This window comes from Pseudorasbora parva, chromosome 11 (genome assembly GCF_024679245.1).
Source record: "Pseudorasbora parva isolate DD20220531a chromosome 11, ASM2467924v1, whole genome shotgun sequence".
NCBI lineage: Eukaryota > Metazoa > Chordata > Actinopteri > Cypriniformes > Gobionidae > Pseudorasbora > Pseudorasbora parva.
The window spans coordinates 4,728,140-4,752,529 of record NC_090182.1 but is presented as its reverse complement, the minus strand read 5'-3'; the positions used below and the strand labels follow the sequence as shown (position 1 = coordinate 4,752,529).

Sequence of the window (24,390 nt, the reverse complement as noted above, 5' to 3'; positions counted from 1 at the left end):
TGCTCTGCATATATCTGCATATATTTCCTGCCACATGTTGCCAGCATATTATGTCAAGTTTTTCATATTGCTGAACTGTCTGAAAATCTAGATCCCTTCCTACCCATGCACAACTTGCCACCGGGGCTTTGATAACGGAACGGTTTTGTACGTGGTTGCATATCAGAAGGACTCATCGTCATGTCTCAATGATATTCTGCTCTCTAGATACGGCCTGAGCCCCTCCATCAATGCAAGTCTACCGGAATTTTTTATGGCATTATCATTTTAAGCCGAGTCACTTACAACAGGGCTATTCAATCTGGGGTTTAGAGACACTCAGAGGGTGCTAGGATTTTAGCAAAAATGATATATATATTTTTAAATGTACTTTTAAGTCTGTATTGGTGTGATATCTTAACAATTACACATGATTTAAAAAAAACAAATATAATATTATATATATATATATATGTGTGTGATTTTAAAACATGATATTATTATAAAAATAACTTTTTCATGCTTTTTAGTCTAGTTTGACTTTGCATGTGTGCATCTTTGTGAATGCTAGGATATATTTAAATTTAGTTAGATTCGTAATTTATAATAATGCGATCTAGTGAGCATATTATTTTCCAGGGCTGTCCCCCTCCCTGCATCCGAAAACTAATACTTCCCTATTATATAGTATGCAAAAAAACAAAACAAAAAACGTAAACCAACAAAGCAGTTTGTTCGAATACATCGTGAAAACCAGTAGGCGAAAAGTACCCAGATGACCTACTGCTGCCGGCGGGATTCTGAAGTGTGCATTAAGTGGACACTTTACTACCCCAGTGAAGCAACGCAACTGATGCTGATAGGTCACGTGACAGTAACAGCATGGCAGATGTAGTATATCGGAATTTCATACCCATATTCATACTCTATAGAACCAGTGGTGGCTGGTCAATAGTAGGTGCTGTCCTACTAAACGAAAATGTTTCGTCTTCTAGAAATATTTTTGATAATAGGTGGGTATAATGTATATAGGGATCAAAGGCATGTGGATGAGCGAGCCATGTAATGAGTAAAACATGACACAACTTACATTTGACAACGGTGTTCTTGACATCTTTTCTCCAGACAAAATTAAAGCACTGTCAATATATCCAGCCTATATCCAGCTAGCTTGATGAAATGGTGGCATCACGTGAAGATTACAAAAGAAAATCTAGACTGCTGGACTTCAAATCAATAGGGCTTGAGGCAACAAAATGTTGCAATGAGCTATTTTATGGATGGTAGCTGTAATATTACTGAAATCTTATTAGCAATTAGTTAGTAAAAGTAATTATTACAGTAATGTTACGAGTAAAGACTTACTTTTCAACACTGATTGGCATTGTTTTTAACAATAAAACTCTAAAATTGTTAAATAAAAAATAAAAGAAATAAAGAAAAAGTCAACAAGAAAACCATTGAAATATAACTTTGACAATATATACTTTTGTAATAAATGAATCTGTATCGACATGTCACGATTCCCTGTGTCTCTGTGTTCAAGGACTTTTGTCTTGATGTTTCTCGTTTCAGTTTCTGTTTCCATGTCAACAAATCACCAACACTGTCCTTTGTTTATCCCATTGTTATCATTGTGTGTGTGTGTGTGTGTGTGTGTGTGTGTGTGTGTGTGTGTGTGTGTGTGTGTGTGTGTGTGTGTGTGTGTGTGTGTGTGTTTAAACTCTCAGTCATCGTCTGGTCATTGTCTTGTGTTGAGGTTTCATGCTGGTGTCTCATTGTATGATTGATGTTTTTTTAATATTAGCATCTTTTATGGATTATCACATCTAGCCAGCACATGAAAAACTTATTTATGCCTTTATATTTTTTGAGAGTGGCATGGGGATCATCATAACCGTCATAAAAATAAAACAAAACCTTATGAACCCTTGACTTTACAAACAGCTTTCCTCAGCACGGCTCTTGATTCGAGGTTTCATCTGTATCACAAATAATTCAGAACAAGTTCTTTGAGGAAGTTTAAAGGGAATACTAACTATAAAGAGCTGTAATTATTATAATACTGACGCTTGCCATATAAATCATTCAATAATTAGTAGATATAGTGCTTTATTAAATAGTGGATTAATTTGTCTCGTCAGTCTTCATATAGAGCCCTTTAGTATGGGGAACATATTCACAATTATGACTTTTATCCTCAATAAACTACATTAATAGTTAGTAAAGTAGTTTTGTAGTACTTAAGTTTAGGTATTGGGTCGGATTAAGGGATGTAGAATAAGGTCATGCAGAATAAGGCATTAATATGTGCTTTATAAGTGCTAATAAACAGACAATACCCTATTAATATGCAACTAGCGAGAACTGAACCCTAAAAGAAAGTGTTACCAAGGTTTTTGGTGTTTTTTTCCCTCTTTCACAGCACATTATTTGTACCCTTGACCGTTCTCTGTTGAAGATATCATCCCTCTTAAAGCATACCAATGAATTGCCAATCGCCCTGGGCCCTTGATCCATCCTGTTTTCTTTCAGCTGAATATCAAATGCACTTGTCTGCATAGCCTACTTTCAAATCTCTTCAAGCACATCCATAGAGAAGAGGACAGATGAAGGTCTTTCCTATCATCTCCTAATGGCTATGATTTGATCAGCACATGTACGATTGAATGAAGCCCCAATACACAGGTCAACAAGTGTGATGTGATTATAGCGGCCAAATAATGGCACTGAATGGTACGCTCACTTTGCTAAATTCATCACCAGCAATAATACCTAACTGGATATCCAAAGAGAATGTTTGCAGGCATTCATGGAGGCCTATACATTTGTTCACTGAAAGTGTGGTATTTATGTTATAACACTGTAAAAAACATTCAGGTCTCCAATTGAACATTTTCTAGTGACTGACCACATCTACATTTTTCAGTTGGCTGAAGTAAACTGCATCAATTCACAAAATTTCAATTTGGTCAACTAAAAAATATAGATGGGATCAGTCACTAGAAAATTTTCAATTGGAGATCCTCAATTTTTACAGTGTAGTGGCGCTTACCACGGGCATCATCATTGTTCATATTTCACACTTACTTAGTAAATACAGTAATTAAGCATCAACACATAATGTGTGCCTCTCGTTTGTGGACACTAAAGGAAGAAAACTTCTCATTTAAAAAAATGTTAGTGGTGATTTCAGCTAAATGTGATGTTGCAAAACTGCAGTGCATTATATGTACAGTCAAATCAAAATGTATTCAGACATCAGATATAATTTTTTTACTAGTGTGTGCAGGACTTTATAGTTTATTTATGTAAGAGAGGATAGCAAAATAAAGTGAACTGTGACATATTATACCCAAAATATCTTTGTATGGTGGACTACCAGAAAAAATTGGGAACAAAATGATTCAGACACACCGACCTGAGCATGTTTTGCTGAAGTTTTTTTTCTTTAATTGCTTATTTGACCTTTGACACCACAGACTGAACAAAATGAAGCGTTTGCTTGGTCATTGGTTGACCTAAATTTGTATTATCTCACTGTGTAGTTCAATTGAACATCTGCTTGTTTGACTTTAATCCATTACCTTTCTATCAAAGTTATCTGACATTTTCAAGATTACATTGTTTTGACACAGTTTAATTTGTCATATTTTATTACCATTTTCTAAACCATAGCAAATAAACTGTGATAATCTGAGACGTGTTGAAGGTGTCTGAATACATTTTGGTTGACTGTAAATGTCAAGTATGAGTTTATATATGCGTCTTGCCTTAACTGGAATATGTTCATTTGCACTATACCGTCCATTGCTATACTGCTCATCTTAGGAAAAGCATAACATTGTATGCAGTTATCTGTAAAATTCTGTTTATAGTAATAGCCATCTGTATATTATAAATATAGTACATATTAACTTGTGCAATTTTGTTTATAGTAATAGCCATCTCTATATATAGATATATTAGTACATATTACTACACACTTACTACAGTACACTTATGCAACCACTGTATATCCTGCACTTGCTGCAATTGCACTTCTGGTAAGACCTTAACTGCCTTCCATTGCTTTGTACCTGTACTTGTGTAATGACAATTGTTGAAACTAATGTAATGTAATCTAATATGTATGTTTTAATGTTTGGGGAAAATGTAGATAGATAATTGTTGCAATATCTAAAGAATATCATAAAGACCAAAAGGTTGGCTCTTTTGTCTCTCTAGCGACCACCGAGAACATAACCTCTTAGAAACACCCGAATAAAGCCCTGACACCCACCCACAGCGCTCCAGGGAGTACACTGACAGTCAGCACTCTTATTTTCTTTTAGGAAAAGTACAAAATCTGTGTTTTATGAAGATACGTGGGCCAGGTAGGGTCTTCTTCTTCTTCAAAAAAAAAAGTGGAGGAGAAACTTTCTCCCCAGTATATGAGCAGTATTTGTGTGTATGTTTGAGAAGTAGTTTTTTCATGCTCTGTCCTTAGAGTCGCTCTTCCTTCATAATGCCAGGACAGTTGATCCATGGTGGGACAGCAACTGTCCACTTGCCCTGAAGACATCCTCCCTCTCATTTGACAGATCTTCCCCGACTCCAGCAATGCTGGACACAACCATTCTGACGGGAGACCCAGGCATGGGTTGCTTTTTTTGGCTTTAGATTGCGAGGGGGAGAATGACCTGACAAAACACCTCCGGTGGACCGATGCTCTGGCTAATGAGAACAGCGCTGGGCCAAGACCATACCATGCACTGTCAAGGGCATCTGTCAGAGAAAGTCATACATGACTTCACAATTTCATGTTAAAATAAAAGCGAGAGACAGTTAGAAAGAAGGAGACAGAACAAGTGGAGTCTTTCATCTTTCAACCTGTCATTACATATGCTCTTTGCAGCTGAGAGTTTGATCGCAGAACAAGCTGTGCCGTCCTGCAGACTGACAGTGAAGAAAAATCTCGCCACTCATGAGAGATTAAGAGTTTGTCAAACATTCTTAAAAATCACACCTTTCACACCACAAATAATGTGTGTTCCTACTGGCAGAGCGTGACACTGGCAGTGCCGGGGGTTCCAGGAAACACGCAATTTAAACTTGAAATAAAAAGCAAAGCTATGCCACACAAAGCTTTGCTCGGATTAGCCCCTGCTGGTAGATACTGTAACTGCACCATCAGGCTCCAAAAAGCAGATTTTGTCTTCTTATAGATGTGAAATGGAAAACCTGAAGAGGAGCTGGAATGGAGTTACTGCAGAATGCTTTGAGTTAGGAGGGAAAATGGCCGACATTGCACTCCACAAACACACTCCGTTCCAGACCAGCTTACAGTCTTTGGGCCCTATTTTAACGATCTAAGTGTATGATCTGAAGCGTATGGCACATGTGCACTTAGGGAGTGTCCAAATCCACTTTTGCTAGTTTAACTTTTGGGCGGTACTCTGTGTGCTTCGATTGCAGGGATCAGGGTTTAAAGGAAGTTTCGGGGAAAATGACCCCTTCAGAAAGACCCTGCTCATGAGGTAGTACTTTTTCAAAGCTCAGGAGCTTTAGGGGGTGGGACTTGGGCTCTGAGCATGCTGATTGGTTGAGTTCACACAGCCTTTTATTTCAACCACAATTTTTAAAAGTCTGTTGAGGTACGTGCAATAAGAGTTGTTTGAATCAACAATGGAGTTTAAAAACTACGACTGATGGACTGATGACGAGGTTCAGGCGTTATAAAGATTATATGTGGAAAACGAAATCCAGCGGCAACTGGAAAGTTGCACGCAGTCCTAAATCAACAGACTAATTTGCCTAATTTTCACCATACGTTAGACCGGGGGTGTGGATTGTTAATCCAGCAGGGTAACTCTCTTGGAGAGTTCAGCTCCAACCCCAATCAAACACACCTGAAGCTAATCAAGGTTTTCAGGATGACTAAAGTTACAGGCAGGTGAGTGTTTTCTTTCAGGGTTGGAGCTAAACTCTGTTTACCACGATGGAAACACAGACAGCAACAGGTCTGGGGGGACAAAGTTCCTGGGACATATCGTTCTGGGTAATTTAGGAGGAAACCTTTAACTTTTTATGAAGAACCTTTACCAATCATGGAACCATACAAATACTTCATTACCTTACTTAAGTAGAAATTTGGGGTATCTATGCTTTACTGGAGTAATTCATTTCCAGCTTACTTTTTACTTCTACTCCTTACATTTTTATGTAAGTTTTATGTTTGGTGTGCACTAAGATTTGAATGTTAGCGTTCATACTTGTGAACCGCACTAACAGAGCAATCGCACCAAAGATCTATTTAATAAACCCAAACTTGCCAACCCTGCTGAAATATCCAGCATAAGGTATGTTGGTTGCAGGAGTCCTGGTGAGTTTTGCTTGAGAACAGCATGACTTTGCTTTTCCACCAGCTAGACTAGCAATATAGCCTACCAGCATAAATCAGCTGGAGTTCATGCTGGATTTTTCAGTAAGGAAGTGTGAACACACCCCCTAAACTTTGAGAAGCTAATGTGAATAATATAAAATCAAGCTGTTGTAGCTTTTTTCGAAAAGTATAATGGCAGACTGCAAAGCGACGTGGCCAAATAACCCATCTGCTAGCAGGGTGTGTATGAAACTGGTGGGTCCCATAAAAAGGGGCTAGGCAAAATCTTGGCAGAGGAGATGCACACCATTAGCCTAATGACAGAATGAAAGATGGGCAACTTTGTGCAGACGGAGAGACGAGATTAAAGGGCCTAGGAATGCAAATTCTTTCTTTAACAAAAAATAAGAAAAGTAAGCTCATAAAGAGAACAAAAACATGCATTGGTCTCACTGTTCTACCGCGCTGCTAGGAGGAAGACATACTCAGCTTTAATTCAGCTGTGGCCATCAGAAAAGAAACGCTGCACCCACGGTCTTTTCATGTTGCTTCTTTGGCTTTGAACTGCTCGTCTAAATGTACCTGCGACTTCAAGCCTCGAATGGCATAATGGGAAAACAGAAGTAATTAGGGAGCTACCGCCGTCCCCTCCCCTTTCACCCCAACCGTACTTCAAAGCACATCTGTCAAAGTCCTGGGCGAAAAATGTATTGAACATTCAAAGCCCTGCCTGGAGGATTAGCATGCTCAAATATTGTTTAGCTTGTGTCACTAATTAATTTAACAGAGTGGCTTCAAAATCACTTTAATATGAAATGTTGTAAGTCCAAATAATGCAGGAAAGAAGGAATACACTTCTGAAGTTCACAAAACAAAATTAAGTGGAAGTGTGACATGTATGTGCATCACCAAAGAGACCTGCAAAATTAATTTTCAAACAAAAATATTTGCTAATAGACTTCCTAAACACTTCCTCATTCTGCCATTGGTCTGTCAAAAATGTGGCCCCACCCCCAGCTCACGCAATTGGATGCACTACAGAGTCAGTGTTTTCACTTTTCTGTTGACATGAAGTGTAAGATGCGACTTTATTATCATAACGTGACGTATTTCTGCGTGAAACGACTATAAAAAACGTAGGATGGGACTATATTGTACACTGTTAATTGTAGAGAGCATTGCATCCCGAAATGATGACTCAATGAACTTGACACAAGGGCAATAATGCTGTGTTCACGCCATGCCATAGGGCCTGTAATTTTCGAGATGACAACACATGACATTGACTACTTGGAGCTTGACACGTCTGCCAACTGGGAATTATGTGTTTATATGGCGACACTATCAACGCTAATATGAATCTGCAGGAAAACAGGGAATCACATGACATGATCACATGAGGGAACAGGGAATCACATGATCACATGAGGGAACAGGGAATCACATGACATGATCACATGAGGGAACAGGGAATCACATGACATGATCACATGAGGGAATCACATGACATGATCACATGAGGGAACAGGGAATCACATGACATGATCACATGAGGGAATCACATGAAATGATCACATGAGGGAACAGGGAATCACATGATCACATAAGGGAACAGGGAATCACATGACATGATCACATGAGGGAATCACATGACATGATCACATGAGGGAATCACATGACATGATCACATGAGGGAACAGGGAATCACATGACATGATCACACGAGAGAACAGGGAATCACATGACATGATCACATGAGGGAATCACATGACATGATCACATGAGGGAATCACATGACATCATCACATGAGGGAACAGGGAATCCCATGACATGATCACATGAGGGAATCACATGACATCATCACATGAGGGAACAGGAAATCCCATGACATGATCACATGAGGGAATCACATGACATGATCACATGAGGGAATCACATGACATGATCACATGAGGGAACAGGGAATCACATGACATGATCACATGAGGGAATCACATGAGGGAACAGGGAATCACATGACATGATCACATGAGGGAATCACATGACATGATCACATGAGGGAACAGGGAATCTAATGACATGATCACATGAGAGAACAGGGAATCACATGACATGATCACATGAGGGAACAGGGAATCACATGACATGATCACATGAGGGAACAGGGAATCACATGACATGATCACATGAGGGAATCACATGACATGATCACATGAGGGAACAGGGAATCACATGACATGATCACATGAGGGAATCACATTACATCATCACATGAGGGAATCACATGACATGATCACATGAGGGAACAGGGAATCACATGACATGGTCACATGAGGGAATCACATGACATGATCACATGAGGGAAAAGGGAATCACATGACATGATCACACGAGAGAACAGGGAATCACATGACATGATCACATGAGGGAACAGGGAATCACATGACATGGTCACATGAGGGAATCACATGACATGATCACATGAGGGAACAGGGAATCACATGACATGATCACATGAGGGAACAGGGAATCACATGATCACATGAGGGAACAGGGAATCACATGACATGATCACATGAGGGAACAGGGAATCACATGACATGGTCACATGAGGGAATCACATGACATGATCACATGAGGGAACAGGGAATCACATGACATGATCACATGAGGAAATCACATGACATCATCACATGAGGGAAAAGGGAATCACATGACATGATCACAAGAGAGAACAGGGAATCACATGACATGATCACATGAGGGAACAGGGAATCACATGACATGGTCACATGAGGGAATCACATGACATGATCACATGAGGGAACAGGGAATCACATGACATGATCACATGAGGGAACAGGGAATCACATGATCACATGAGGGAACAGGGAATCACATGACATGATCACATGAGGGAACAGGGAATCACATGACATGATCACATGAGGGAACAGGGAATCACATGACATGGTCACATGAGGGAATCATATGACATGATCACATGAGGGAACAGGGAATCACATGACATGATCACATGAGGGAATCACATGACATCATCACATGAGGGAAAAGGGAATCACGTGAACATTAACAGACAAACAGGAACCGTGACAGAAAAAAACCCAATTTTTTTTTCCTGCAAAAAAGTTCAGCAAGGCTAATTGGCTAAACAAAATTCAAATGGACTTTGACTCAGTCAAACCTCACTGCCTGAGGCTACTGAGCATTGCATCCCGAAATGATGACATGAACTTGACACAAGGGCAATAATGTTGTGTTCACGCCATGCCATAGGGCCTGTAATTTTCGAGATGACAACACATGACATTGACTACTTGGAGCTTGACACGTCTGCCAACTGGGAATTATGTGTTTATATGGCGACACTATCAACGCTAATATGAATCTGCAGGAAAACAGGGAATCACATGACATGATCACATGAGGGAACAGGGAATCACATGATCACATGAGGGAACAGGGAATCACATGACATGATCACATGAGGGAACAGGGAATCACATGACATGATCACATGAGGGAATCACATGACATGATCACATGAGGGAACAGGGAATCACATGACCTGATCACATGAGGGAATCACATGACATGATCACATGAGGGAACAGGGAATCACATGATCACATGAGGGAACAGGGAATCACATGACATGATCACATGAGGGAATCACATGACATGATCACATGAGGGAACAGGGAATCACATGACATGATCACACGAGAGAACAGGGAATCACATGACATGATCACATGAGGGAATCACATGACATGATCACATGAGGGAATCACATGACATCATCACATGAGGGAACAGGGAATCCCATGACATGATCACATGAGGGAATCACATGACATGATCACATGAGGGAACAGGAAATCCCATGACATGATCACATGAGGGAATCACATGACATGATCACATGAGGGAATCACATGACATGATCACATGAGGGAACAGGGAATCACATGACATGATCACATGAGGGAATCACATGAGGGAATCACATGACATGATCACATGAGGGAACAGGGAATCACATGACATGATCACACGAGAGAACAGGGAATCACATGACATGATCACATGAGGGAATCACATGACATGATCACATGAGGGAATCACATGACATCATCACATGAGGGAACAGGGAATCCCATGACATGATCACATGAGGGAATCACATGACATCATCACATGAGGGAACAGGAAATCCCATGACATGATCACATGAGGGAATCACATGACATGATCACATGAGGGAATCACATGACATGATCACATGAGGGAACAGGGAATCACATGACATGATCACATGAGGGAATCACATGAGGGAACAGGGAATCACATGACATGATCACATGAGGGAATCACATGACATGATCACATGAGGGAACAGGGAATCTAATGACATGATCACATGAGAGAACAGGGAATCACATGACATGATCACATGAGGGAACAGGGAATCACATGACATGATCACATGAGGGAATCACATGACATGATCACATGAGGGAACAGGGAATCACATGACATGATCACATGAGGGAATCACATGACATCATCACATGAGGGAATCACATGACATGATCACATGAGGGAACAGGGAATCACATGACATGGTCACATGAGGGAATCACATGACATGATCACATGAGGGAACAGGGAATCACATGACGTGATCACACGAGAGAACAGGGAATCACATGACATGATCACATGAGGGAACAGGGAATCACATGACATGGTCACATGAGGGAATCACATGACATGATCACATGAGGGAACAGGGAATCACATGACATGATCACATGAGGGAACAGGGAATCACATGATCACATGAGGGAACAGGGAATCACATGACATGATCACATGAGGGAACAGGGAATCACATGACATGGTCACATGAGGGAATCACATGACATGATCACATGAGGGAACAGGGAATCACATGACATGATCACATGAGGAAATCACATGACATCATCACATGAGGGAAAAGGGAATCACATGACATGATCACACGAGAGAACAGGGAATCACATGACATGATCACATGAGGGAACAGGGAATCACATGACATGGTCACATGAGGGAATCACATGACATGATCACATGAGGGAACAGGGAATCACATGACATGATCACATGAGGGAACAGGGAATCACATGATCACATGAGGGAACAGGGAATCACATGACATGATCACATGAGGGAACAGGGAATCACATGACATGATCACATGAGGGAATCACATGACATCATCACATGAGGGAAAAGGGAATCACGTGAACATTAACAGACAAACAGGAACCGTGACAGAAAAAAACCCAATTTTTTTTTCCTGCAAAAAAGTTCAGCAAGGCTAATTGGCTAAACAAAATTCAAATGGACTTTGACTCAGTCAAACCTCACTGCCTGAGGCTATTAGCACTGTCTTATCACAAGCACTATGGCTCAAACACGATAAGCAAAAACATTTTTGACAAAAAGAAAATGCGCATCTCATAAAATCTCTATCTCAGGGATCCTGCGCTTATTTACTCAGAGAAGAACAAGGCACGGCAATTTAATATCAGTTTGGCTGTATTGATCCCATCAGAGAATGGCAATTATATAAGAAGTGGTAGGACATCTTGATTCATATTCCAATCAAGGGAATGGATTCCACCTCATGATTTAGCTACATGTCTAATTTCAAGCTAAAAGAGTTTTCTAAAGTGGTGCGGCTGTTAACAATGCCCTGCCACACAATGAGAAATCTCAGTGAAATAGCATTCAGAGTTTGTTTTAAATTCTCAGAGAATTGCATCATTTCTGGTTCACTTATTCTGACACTTTTTCTGATCTGTAAAAGCATTTTTAAAACAATTTTCTAATAAACACAGCACAGTTGAAACCCAAAAGCGGCACAAAAACTATAGCGAGGTACAAAACCCTGTCCCAAACGCAAATCAGCGGGCTGGGAGGAGAATTCATGCGTCTTGGCAGATACATCCACCGTGAGTAGCACGACACAATGCAAAACGCTCAACATTTTTCCAGAGTTCCCCTGCAAAACTGAGGCTTGCTTAAGACTCTATTTGGCATAAAACAAGCAAAGGATTAGATTCACCGCAGCAGGAAAAAACACAAACTTTTGACTGGCCAAAACACGACAAGATAAAATCTAAGACAAAATGTAAATATTTGCAATCGCAACAGATGTGGTCTATTAACTGCAATATGTTAAAATCTCAAATATGCTGCATACTGCAAACATAAAGACGTTCCGCTCTCTCCCGGAAATAATGTATGCTGTCTGGGAAGATTCATATCTCATTACCGTGAGGAGTGACAGAATGCAGAATGTACTTGGGAACTGAATTAATGTAAACAAAACATGCTTAAATGTGCTGTTTGCTTTGCCGTCGCAGTTGCCATATTGCGCATACTGTCTTCACAGTACACACCACAGTTGATTCCCTATGGCAAATATGGCTCTTATCTCGGGCTCTAGCAATCTCTGTACTTTCTTGTGCTCAACATACTTCAGTGATTCAGAAATCTGTCTCCGTCAATAGGCGGTAGAGGTGAAATGTCATTTTGAGTCTATTTATTCTATTATTTTTGTGAGCCCTGCATTTCTGCCAGAACATTTTGCAGTAGATGGCCATTTCATTGTGCTCGTGTGGCAGACAGTTTTGACAGTGCTGTCTTTGGTGTACAAGCAGCTTTTCTTGACCATTACATCGCTGGTTCAAACGTATATCTATATTTCTTCTGTTCTTCCACATGTTTTGATATGAGCAAATTGGTTACACTTTATTTGACAATGTCCTTGTTAGACATTCATGTAGTTACTGTGATAATAACTACAGAACATGCATGAATATAACCCTATTCCAAACCCTAACCCTATAGTAAATACGGACCCACTTTATATTAGGTGGACTTAACTACTATGTACTAACATTGTAATTAATCATTTGATACAATGCACTTATTGTGTACATACATGTTTTTAAATTGTACTTACATTTTAAAAAATACCTGCATGTAATTACGTCTGTAATTCATTTTTTTAGTTACATTTGTAATTACACAGTTGGCACTTCCCTTACACCTAACCCTACCCTTAAACTGACCCATATCACCACACCTGTCCCTAACTCTACCCATATCTCACCTCAATATTAGCAAATGTGTTTTACAATACAATTTGATCACAGTAAGTACATTGTGCTTATTTTTTGATGTAACTACATAGTACTTAAGGCCACCTAATATAAAGTGGGGCCGTAAATACATTAAGTTATTATTACTCAGTACTTACATGTACTTGTATAATTACACTGTAACCAAGACACAAGTGTAGAATAAGATACAAGAGAAGAATGAACAGTCACAACGAAGGAGGTAAATGCTTAAAATCTATGATTGGATCACTATTGCAGTGATTATTATGTTTCTAGCATGTTATATGTTTGGCAACAGATCATGAACAAAAATTGACGCACCTCTTGATGAAAATAACGTCACAATAAGAGGTGCATCAATTTTCGATCATGATCTTGTATTGCCAATGCAAGAGTCCAGCACTGTGTAAAGTCTCCTCCAGCACATCCCAAAGACTTTATATAAATGTAAATATTGGCTGGATGATTGGATGATAATCATGCTTCCTCCCAACCATTAGTTCACAATTTGAGCTGATGAATCCTGACATTGTCATCCGAGAATATGGCCATTATTTGCCTTTAAGAAATGAAAAGCTACACAATCCATCAATTAGGCTTAGAAGAACTATTGCCAAACCTATAACATGCCAGAAACATAATAGTCACTGCAATTAGAGGTCGACCGATTTATCGGATTTGCCGATTAATCGGCACCGATAGCTGATTGGTGGAACAGTCGGTTATCGGCAAAAATCAATACCGATCGTTTTTCCGGTTTGCGTCCGTTGTGGAAGCGGCTGAGAAGGCTGCTGTCATTACACAGTAGCCTACGAGAGCTCTGAGAAGGGTCTGCTCCCGTTATATAGCGCGAGAGCGGCCTCTAGAGGCCAAATGAAAAACTATCACTGTTTACATTAACACGTGAGGAGAGGACATGTGAGGCTGCGCGCTTCACAGCTCACGCTGCACAGAGCGCGCTGACACATCTGACGCGCGTTTAAAACACCAACAGAGAAACGGTATGAATACAGAACACTTCAGTACATGTTGCCAAATCATTATAAAGTAATTGATTTGTTGACTAGATGCTTTAGCAGGGGAAGAACAGCAGTATATGTACTTTGTCGTCGAGGCTGACAGGACGCTAATATTAGCAGCAACGGTTACCTCAAGCATTTAAAAAGATGTAACTGAGAAACTTTTTTTGATGTGAGAAACTGTATCATGCGTCCGACAGAAATATAAACGCATTAGATGTCAATACATGTTGTTATTTTGATAAGAAAACCGCTGTGTTCTAAAAAAGCGAACTGTTTGGATTTATATGAAATGATAACACTTAATATAATACAATAATATTCAATTTGTAACATTAAGTAAGGTTAATAAATGCTGTAGAAGTATTATTCATTGTTAGTTTTATCTGTTAACCTTTTTTATGCACTATGAACTAACATGAATAATTAAGGTAGAATTGTATTGCTCGAATATTAATACATGCTGTAAAATGTACATTACATAATGCATTTAGTTCATGCAAGCTAGCTAAATAAATACATCATTGTTAACAAATGGGATTTGCAGTCTGTTACCTGACATTTACACACATGTTTCTAGGTTATAGCTAAAGAAACATTTATTTGTAAATCTTTAATGTTTTAGTTATTGTCTGTAGAATTTTATTTTATTTTAATCTAGTATCTTTTTAAAAACTATCGGTCGATTAATCGGTTATCGGCAAGCGAGGTCCAACCTAGCTAGCGGTATCGGTAAAATCCACTATCGGTCGACCTCTAACTGCAATAATGATTCAATCATAGACTCTTAAGCATTTGCCTATTTAAATCCAAACAGTGACTTTTTGGGGGGAGCTGGGCAGTGTGTATGCCACGATCAAAATCACTTTTCTTCCCCATTCAGATGCTCAGTTTGTCTACACATGCCTAAATGCATTGAGTTTCCGCCATGCGATTATCTGATTAGATATTGGTGTTATCAAGCAGTTGAACTGGTGTACCTAATAAAGTGGCCATCAAGTGTACATACATATAAATAACTGTCATACTAGCAAAATATCAAGGGTACTAAAAATTTACTTTCTATATTACAAAATCATTCTGTTTTGCACAATCCTTTTCTTTCTTTTGGTTTAGTGGTAAAGCATCACCCATCCCAGAATGATATTTCTTCCAGAATAAAGAAACTGGAAATCTCATCAGAACGTCCCCAGACTATATAACTCCAACATCATTAGAAACAAAAACAACTGTACAGCCAAAAATGTAATCTCAGAGTACAATCAACTAGAACAATCTGAGAAGCAGTCTCATTACTTTGCTCAGTCATTCATAAACATTGGTTTGCTTCATTGTCACTTTGTAAACAGCAATTACCTAAATTATTGATTGATAACCTGACAGCATAGCAGTTGAACAACAAAACAGTTCATGAAGCAAACCAGATTTTCGATGCCAGTGTTGTACTCAAAAACGAACATTTGTCAAGCACTTCTTCCCAGACATTCCCTTTCCTTCGATCGTCCAAGAGCATTGACAGTAACGTGAAGCTCTTTCGGACGACATCGATCAACCGAACCGGCAGAAAGATGACGCAAAGATCTTGGTTCCTTGAATCCAAGTCAGTAAGAAGGAATGAAGAAAAGATTTCGTGTTGAACGTTTGTTTGCGTTTCAGGCCTGCTGTGTGAATGTGGGCTGCTGTTCCTATAATGAAGGTTTACAGGGAGAGACATGTGACGCCGCTGCTCCAGCCTTGAAGGAACATCGCTTCCCTTAAATAGATTCACCTTAAAAGACATCTACTCCCATGTGACAAAATTAAATTAATATGCACTGATTTTATATAGAGCAACCAGCAGGAAAAGCAAGGCGAAAATGAAATATTGAAACATGGAGTTTTGTAGAGTTTAAAGAAATGTTACACTGATTTGCTATTCATAAAGCTTTATGTCTCACTTTGGATCTTTATTACACATATTTCCAATTCAGTACCACATTAAAGACAAGTGAACCAAGAAATTACACTAGGAACCTATTATGCATGCTATTTGGTGAGGCGTTTTTTAGAAGAATAGATGGTTTCTTGTTCTCTGAACACATTGGAAGCATCAGCTCCTCATGTGAAGGCAAAAGCAAATGAATTTACACTGATAATTAGTTAAAGCAAGCATTACTGCTGCTCATATATCAGGAGGGCCTGTAAGCAACCACCTAGTAACCGCCCAGAACACCCTAGCAACCACATACCAATGCATTTTTGTACAAATCTATTTGCCATTGCACTAATTCAACTGAATATGACACATTTTGGAAGCAGCATTTAAACTTTCCCCACCCATAATGGGCCATTTCAGTGTGGCACACTGAAAGCTTCCTTTCCGCATTTTTGATTTGCCGTTAAACAAATCTCCACAAGGGTAAAAGGAAAACACTTAGAAACGACTGCGACGACTTTAGCACATGGCGTCATCTAAACACACTCAGCCCCGCAACGATTTGAAGATTTTATTCAGCGTGCTTTAGATCTTTTATGCTGCTTTTGAAATGCAAAAACGAAAAGTGTAGCTGTCACGTTTGAGGAGAAATTGAAACACTTTGCACAGTTTCTCAGTGGTTGTAAAAAAATAATTTGGGTAGCACTTTATTTTTCGATGGTCCACTTTACACATTCTACTAACTATAAGTAACTTGTCAATAACATGTCAAGTAGCAGTCATTAGAGTGTTAGACTGTCTGCTTGATATCAGCTAACACTTTATTTTGATCCTCCCGAACAGACATTCTTCTGACTATAAGTAACTTATTCTACTAACCCGAACGGTCTACTAATACTGTAATGAGAGTTTGTTGACATGTAGTTGCAAAGTTACTTATAGTTAGTAGAATGTCTAAAGTAAACTATCAAAATAAAGCATAACCATCAATTGTTCTATCACTAAATAAGGTGAATTTGTGTATTACATTTTTCCATATAAAACGTTGTCATGGACACCAGTAATTAAGAGCACTGACATTTAGAAAAACACAATTACTAACCCGTACAGTAGCTACAGGGCATGTGCTTTGGTATAAAGCTAATAATCGTTAACCAAACAAAGTCAATGATTATTCAAAAGGTCAACTGTTCACATGAACCTTTCATGGCATATATGTAACTGGTCCTATTCGACCTGCCCGGAGTGGGACGTGACACGGTGACTAAAGACTGCAGCCCCTTGTATGCTTCTTAAAGCCAGGGGAGTGAGGTTTACATGCACAGCTCTTACTGGCTTACATCCATTACAATCTCCCTCCTAAACCTCACTCTCATCCGGGTCACGGCACCAATTGTAACTGGTCCTACTTGACCCGCTCTGGGGTGGATTTCCCAAACGCATCGTTAGCCAACTATGGTCACAAGTTCCATCATTATCAGCATAGTTCAACCAGTCTGTGTTTCCCGAAACCATAGTTCCAACAAACATTCGCAAACAGCATCGCAAACTTGTGTGGTCTGAACGACAGATCTCGACCTGTGGTTAGAAGCAGAGTTTCTTGTTTGCATGACATGTGGACTTAATAAATCCTTATCTTGAGCAAAATAACCAAGCTGACATTTGGTACAATCTATATCTTTTAATTTTAATACATACAAATGTCATTCATGTATTTTATTTTGACAAGAGATTACGTGAGAATGAGCCTATAATTGAATCTTGAAATAAAGCAAAATAACTGAGAAAAATAAGAATTAGTCCTTAAGTGCCATATCCATAATTTATAGCAAAAAATCAATCATGAATTAATCTCAAAATAATTCATTAAAAGCAGTTATTCCTCCACCACCTGCATGGCATCATTAACCAGCGTGGTAGAACAACAGATTTACGACAATACGGTTTCAGGTTTTCAGTCATAGCTAGTTGATTGCATACTATGGTAGTTAAGCAGTGAGTTATGTCGTTTTAAGGGAAACAAACCCTAGAGCGGTATTCGAACTGGGGTCTCCAGCGTGGGAAGCGGGTGTGCTAACAAGGACACAAAGGCCAGAGCGGCTAGTGCACCTCTTGAGTGAGGTTTAGATGCACAGCTCTTACTGGACTATCTCCGTTAAACCCCAAACCTCACCCCCATCCGAGTCACAGCACCAAATGTAACCGGTCCTACTCAACCCGCTCCAACCGGGATTCAAACCAGCTCTGGCTTGGGAGCGGGTGAGCTAACAAGGGCGCTAAAGAACGCAGCTGCTAACATCCGTCATTAGAAAGCCTCTTGAGGCCAGGGGAGTGAGGTTTACATGCACAGCTCTTACCGGCCTATGTCTGTTACACCCACCCCTCTAAATCTGACTCCCATCTGGGTCACGGCACCAAATTTTCCTAATGTCACAGCACCAAAATGTAACAGTTCCTACTCAACCCGCTCCGAACAGGATTCGAACCGACTCCGTCATGGGAGGCGGGCGAACTAATAGGTGTGCTAAAGCCCGCAGCAGCTAACGTACCTCTTGAGGCCAGGTTTACACACACAGCTCTGTTACACTCACCCCCCTAAACCTCACTCTCATCTGGCTCAAGGCACCATATGTAACCTGTCCTATTCGACCCACTCCAAACGGGTTTTAAACCAGGGTCTCCGGTGTGGGAGGCGGGCATGCTAACAACCTCGTTTTAAACTTTTTAAAAACCTATAGTTGCAAGCGTGCCTCTTGAGGCCTGGGGACTGAGCTCTAATTGACCTTCGTCCATTATATATGGAAAAGTGATTCTTTGAAGAGTCTGTGAAAAAAATGTAAGATGCTATGCTACATCAATTGATATTCAAAGTTCAAAAACAAAAAAAAGATCTAAATTATTTGGTTTTAATTCATTGCTAAATCAACCAAAATACATTCATTTATAACAACTCATCTTTAGGCATATACTTTTTTTTTCAAGATGGCAGCTACCTTTATATGTTTGAAAATGTTATAGACTGTCTTGAATCATTTTCTGAATGCTTTGTAAGGGACTCTCTTAGGACCACTGTGCCTCTCGATTTATTAAGATTGCTAAAATCCATCTTCCTTCTCCCCCAACCCTGTGCGTCTTTAATGCAGGGACATGCACTGTTGCTAGAACAATGTAATCTATTATTTATTCACTCATTGTCTTAACGCCTGTGCTCTTATCAGTGCAGACACCTCATTAGTACGTGATCGCCGCTCAACATACCGTAACGCAGAGATTCGCGCCTCCTTTACCACAAACCACCCCCACCTTGACACTTCCCGTTTGATTGGCTGCCTATGTGTGGATCCCAATGGCAGTCAGTGCAGTGAAGCAATATGAGGTCTGTTTGTTAATGAGACGACACTGCAGAGGTTGAGGAGAGGTTTAGAAACCCACCCGGCTGCAGAGGATACCACATCACAGATCAGCACTGAAGTCAACATAAAGCAACTGGTGGAAAGCTTCCTTATATGTGTTCAGATAAGTGAAACGTTTGACATATATCACAACCATTAGTCAGACAGCTGTACATCTTAAATACTGAAAATCATGTCATCATTTACTCAGCCCCATTTTGTTGTAAACTTGCTTGCATTTCTTAATTCTGCTGAACAGAGAAGAGGATATTTTGAAGAATATGGGTAACCAAATAGCTGATGCACCCCATTGACTTCTATAGTATGGGGAAACTGTCCATACATCTTTTTACAAAACATCTTTTCTGTTCAGCAAAATAATGAAATTCATAGAGGTTAGGAATAACTTGAGGCTGAGTAAATGATGACAGAATTAAATGTTCTCATGTACTACTTGATCTGACATCTAGACCTTGCCTGTTATTAAAAAAAGAAATCCTTGAAAATGGTTTGTGTATAGGCTGATAAATCTGCCAATAAATGGCTATTTCAAAATGTATTAGCCAATGGAAATGGTCAATTCACCTAGGGGTGACCATTTGTCCTCCTACTTGTTTAAAACAGAATATAATAAATACATATATTAATAAAAATTAGGTTAATATTAATTGATCTACACAATATTGTCGATGCCGACTGTATTTGCTCTATTCTGCCACTCTGATATTCTACACACACACACACACACACACACACATGTTTGTTTTTGTGAATTGTGGGGACATTCCATAGGCGTAATGGGTTTTATACTGTACAAACCGTATTGTCTATCCCCTTACACTGCCCCTGCCCCTAAACCTACCCATCACAGGAAACATTCTGCATTTTTACTTTTTCAAAAAAACTCCTCCTGTATGATTTATAAGCATTTTGAAAAGTGGGGACATGGGGTAATGTCCTGATATGTCACCATTTTCTGTAATACCTGTGTCACACACATGTTATTATACACATTTTTGTCCTGATATGTCACAAAAACAAGCACACACACACACACACACACACACACACACACACACACACACACACACACACACACACACACACACACACACACACACACACACACACACACACACACACACACATGTTGGTCTATGTGGTTTACAGGGACTCTCCATAGGCGTAATGGTTTTTATACTGTACAAACCGTATTTTCTATCCCCTTACACTGCCCCTGCCCCTAAACCTACCCATCACAGGAAACATTCTGCATTTTTACTTTCTCAAAAAAACATCATTTAGTATGTTTTGAATTTGAATTATGAGGACATTTGATATGTCCTCATAAACCACATTTATAGTGTAATACCAGTGTAATACCCATGTAGTTATACAAATTTGTGTCCTCATAAACCACATAAACAGGCTCACACACACACACACACACACACACACACACACGCACACACACACACACACACACACACACACACACACACACACACACACACACACACACACACACACACACACACACACACACACACACACACACACACACACACACACACACACACACACACACACACACACTTCTAAACAGAGAAGCGTTTCCAATTCGATCCTCACAGTTGTGTTTTGCTCCTGGATGAATCAGCCATTTTGAACGACTCAATTGAATAATTAAATCAATGATTCGCTCATTACGACAGTGGCTTGCTGCCACTTACTGGTGGTTTTAGTTTCATATTTAACTTTTTTTTTTAAGTTTCCAACAGTTCATATTTCTATATTCAGTATATTTTATATTTAAAATGTTAATTTCGTAATATTATGTATGCAGATGTAATTGCACTGTAAATGCATTCATAGTTAAAGAATCTTTGTAAATACATCTAAATGTCACCCCTTAATGGAAAAGTTAATTTCTGTCACTGCTTATAGTTTTGGGATTCCTTTTTTTTAACCCTGGGTTCACTGAATCATGCAAGTGTCATTCTTTTTTGGTGTTTTAAAAATGGCCATATTACCAAATATATATTTATATATACAATGATCAGGCAACATTATAACAGGTGAAGTCAGCGAGTGAACATTTTGTCCTCAAAGTTGATGTGATAGAAGCAGGAAAAATGGGCAAGCGTAAGGATTTGAGCGAGTTTGACAAGGGCCAAATTGTGACGGCTAGACGACTGGGTCAGAGCATCTCCAAAACTGCAGCTCTTGTGGGCTGATCCCGGTCTGCAGTGGTCAGTATCTATCAAAAGTGCTCCAAGAGGAACAGTGGAGAACCGGCCACAGGGTCATGGGCGGCCAAGGCTCATTGATGCACGTGTGGCCCGTGTGGTCCGATCAAACAGACGAGCTACTGGAGCTCAAACTGCTCCAGAAGTTAATGCTGGCTCTGATAGAAAGCTGTCAGAATACACAGAACAGCTCAATTTGTTGAGTATATATATATATATATATATATATATATATATATATATATATATATATATATATATATATATATATATATATATATATATATATATATATATATATACTTCACACTAGATATTGATATGAATAGTGAGTGTCCAAAGTCCAAAGTCAGGAAATATTCAAGTCTCAAATAACAAAATATTTTGTTTCTCTCTCTCCAATAGTTCCATGGAAAGCTGGGGTTGTGTAATCATTTATGCCATCTTTCTCACACCTATCAGTACCTCTACAGTGCTGGGGTTATTCTGTGTTGCCAAGGGAACTTGCTTTTGAATTCAAAGTGATTTTGACTCAGAAATACCGACAGACTGTGCCCACAAAGCACTTCTATCATCTACCGAATGCTCATCCTCTTATTGCAACACTTTCACTTGCAAATCAGACTGGACAAGCATGGATGCCGCAAAAGAACTGTCATAATTACAAAGGGATTCGATCACAAAAAAACATCAAAGCAGAAATACAAAACGACTTGTCATGTTCTAAGCAGGCGTAGCGGTGACTGAAGGGGAAAACATTTTCAACAAATAACAGAAGTTTCTCCGGGAAAACTCGGTTGCTTATATCGACCTGAAACTATGAAATTCTCTCCCACGGTCCCTCCCTGACCTCTCCACTCTATCCGAACTCCAAACCCAAGTGAAAATAGATCTCTTCATGTTATACTATACTCTGGCTTCTGGATTTGACCCTGTCTGCTCTTGAATTGTTTGCTCTTATATAGTTTCTGCCACTGCATGCCTGTCTTTTATCATGCTTTATGCCACTGTGTGTAATTATTATCATTAAGCTATTCAATCGTTACCAACACATTTCAAGTGAGGTCCACAATGAGGCATGATGTTAGTAGGTTGGATCATTACAGTAAAGAGATAATATATGGGGTAATATAAACTCTTCACTGCAGATGCCCTATTAGACATAGTGGTCCTCCACTAGATCTAATGCAGCATTGAGCTGAAATCTATCACAGTACTGACTGGTTTATTACCAGTGGACAACGATGATAATTAACACAGTTCACACAGATTCCACCAATGCACAATTATTCCTCCGTCTCGTTCAGTCAGTGATTCGAAGCAGCGTTGAGGCGACAAAAAAGCTCATATACTCACATGCATGAGTGACAGAGAAACTGTTGGAGGACTCCAGGTTATCTACGTTGTAATTGAGATGGAAGGGTTTCTCAGTCATGTTTTGGTTGGTGTTGTAGAGCTGCACAGCGAATCTGAAAGCGCTGTGTTCTTGTACGGTGGAACGCATGAAGAGCCCACCTTTATGAAGAGCAAACAGCAATGAATCAACGATGATGCACAGATTTCATGCATGCATTTGAAACAACTGTCTTAGGCTAAATCAGCACTGGATAGTGTCAAATCATTTAGGCACATTCATGGGCTCAATTGGATTCAGATAGGAACTTTCTCTTAAGTTTATGAAAAGCGATTGATAGCTGACATGCATGCTGATTAATGGAAACCTAAACATTTCGCATACATATAATCATTAGTTATGCCTATTGTTCTGTATCGTTTGCGACGATTCCTTAAATTGTATTAGTGCACGTTAATGCAGAGGGAACACTACGTCTTCGTCAATCCATGCATGCAGCCTACATAATACGTCGAAACCCGCCATCGACATACAAAGCCTAGCGATAAAAGAAGGCAAGCATATCCGGACGGACTCACCGATGTTTATCTGATTGGGAAAGGCAGCGAGAGATGTGCCGAATAGCCATAATAAAAAAAGCAGCGCGCTTTGAGCCATTTTCCCTCCTGCCTCAAAAAAACCAAGCCTCATAAAACGAACTGTTTGAGGAGAATCATAAACGCAAAAATCCAGCCGTGAGTGAAGCCGAGCGACTCATGGAGAACAATTCTTCTGCATGTGAGGAGAGAGAGAGAGAGGGAGAGAGACAGACCGAGAGAGGGAGAGAGAAAGAGAGAGAGAGAGAGAAAGAGAGGGGGAGAGATGGAGAGAGGGACTGGTGCTGAAGATGGTCGAGGAGACTGAGAGCATCAC

At 39.6% G+C, this 24,390-nt stretch overlaps 1 protein-coding gene across 5 annotated transcripts in view; it reads right to left on the bottom strand.

Moving 5' to 3' along the window:
* The window catches only part of gria3b (glutamate receptor, ionotropic, AMPA 3b), a 181,615-nt gene extending 157,225 nt beyond the window's left edge, over nucleotides 1–24,390 (bottom strand). For 2 of the 5 annotated variants that reach the window (XR_010908311.1, XM_067456843.1), the window contains exons 1-2: nucleotides 24,057–24,390; nucleotides 23,481–23,639 (exon numbers count right to left, since the gene is read on the bottom strand). Coding sequence is in view for 4 of the 5 variants with exons in the window: in XM_067456843.1 (XP_067312944.1) it covers nucleotides 23,481–23,639; nucleotides 24,057–24,168 (271 nt within the window). In the remaining variant the exon portion in view is untranslated. The remainder of the gene's footprint in view (nucleotides 1–23,480; nucleotides 23,640–24,056) is intronic. The other 3 variants (XM_067456841.1, XM_067456842.1, XM_067456844.1) reach the window with 2 other exon arrangements.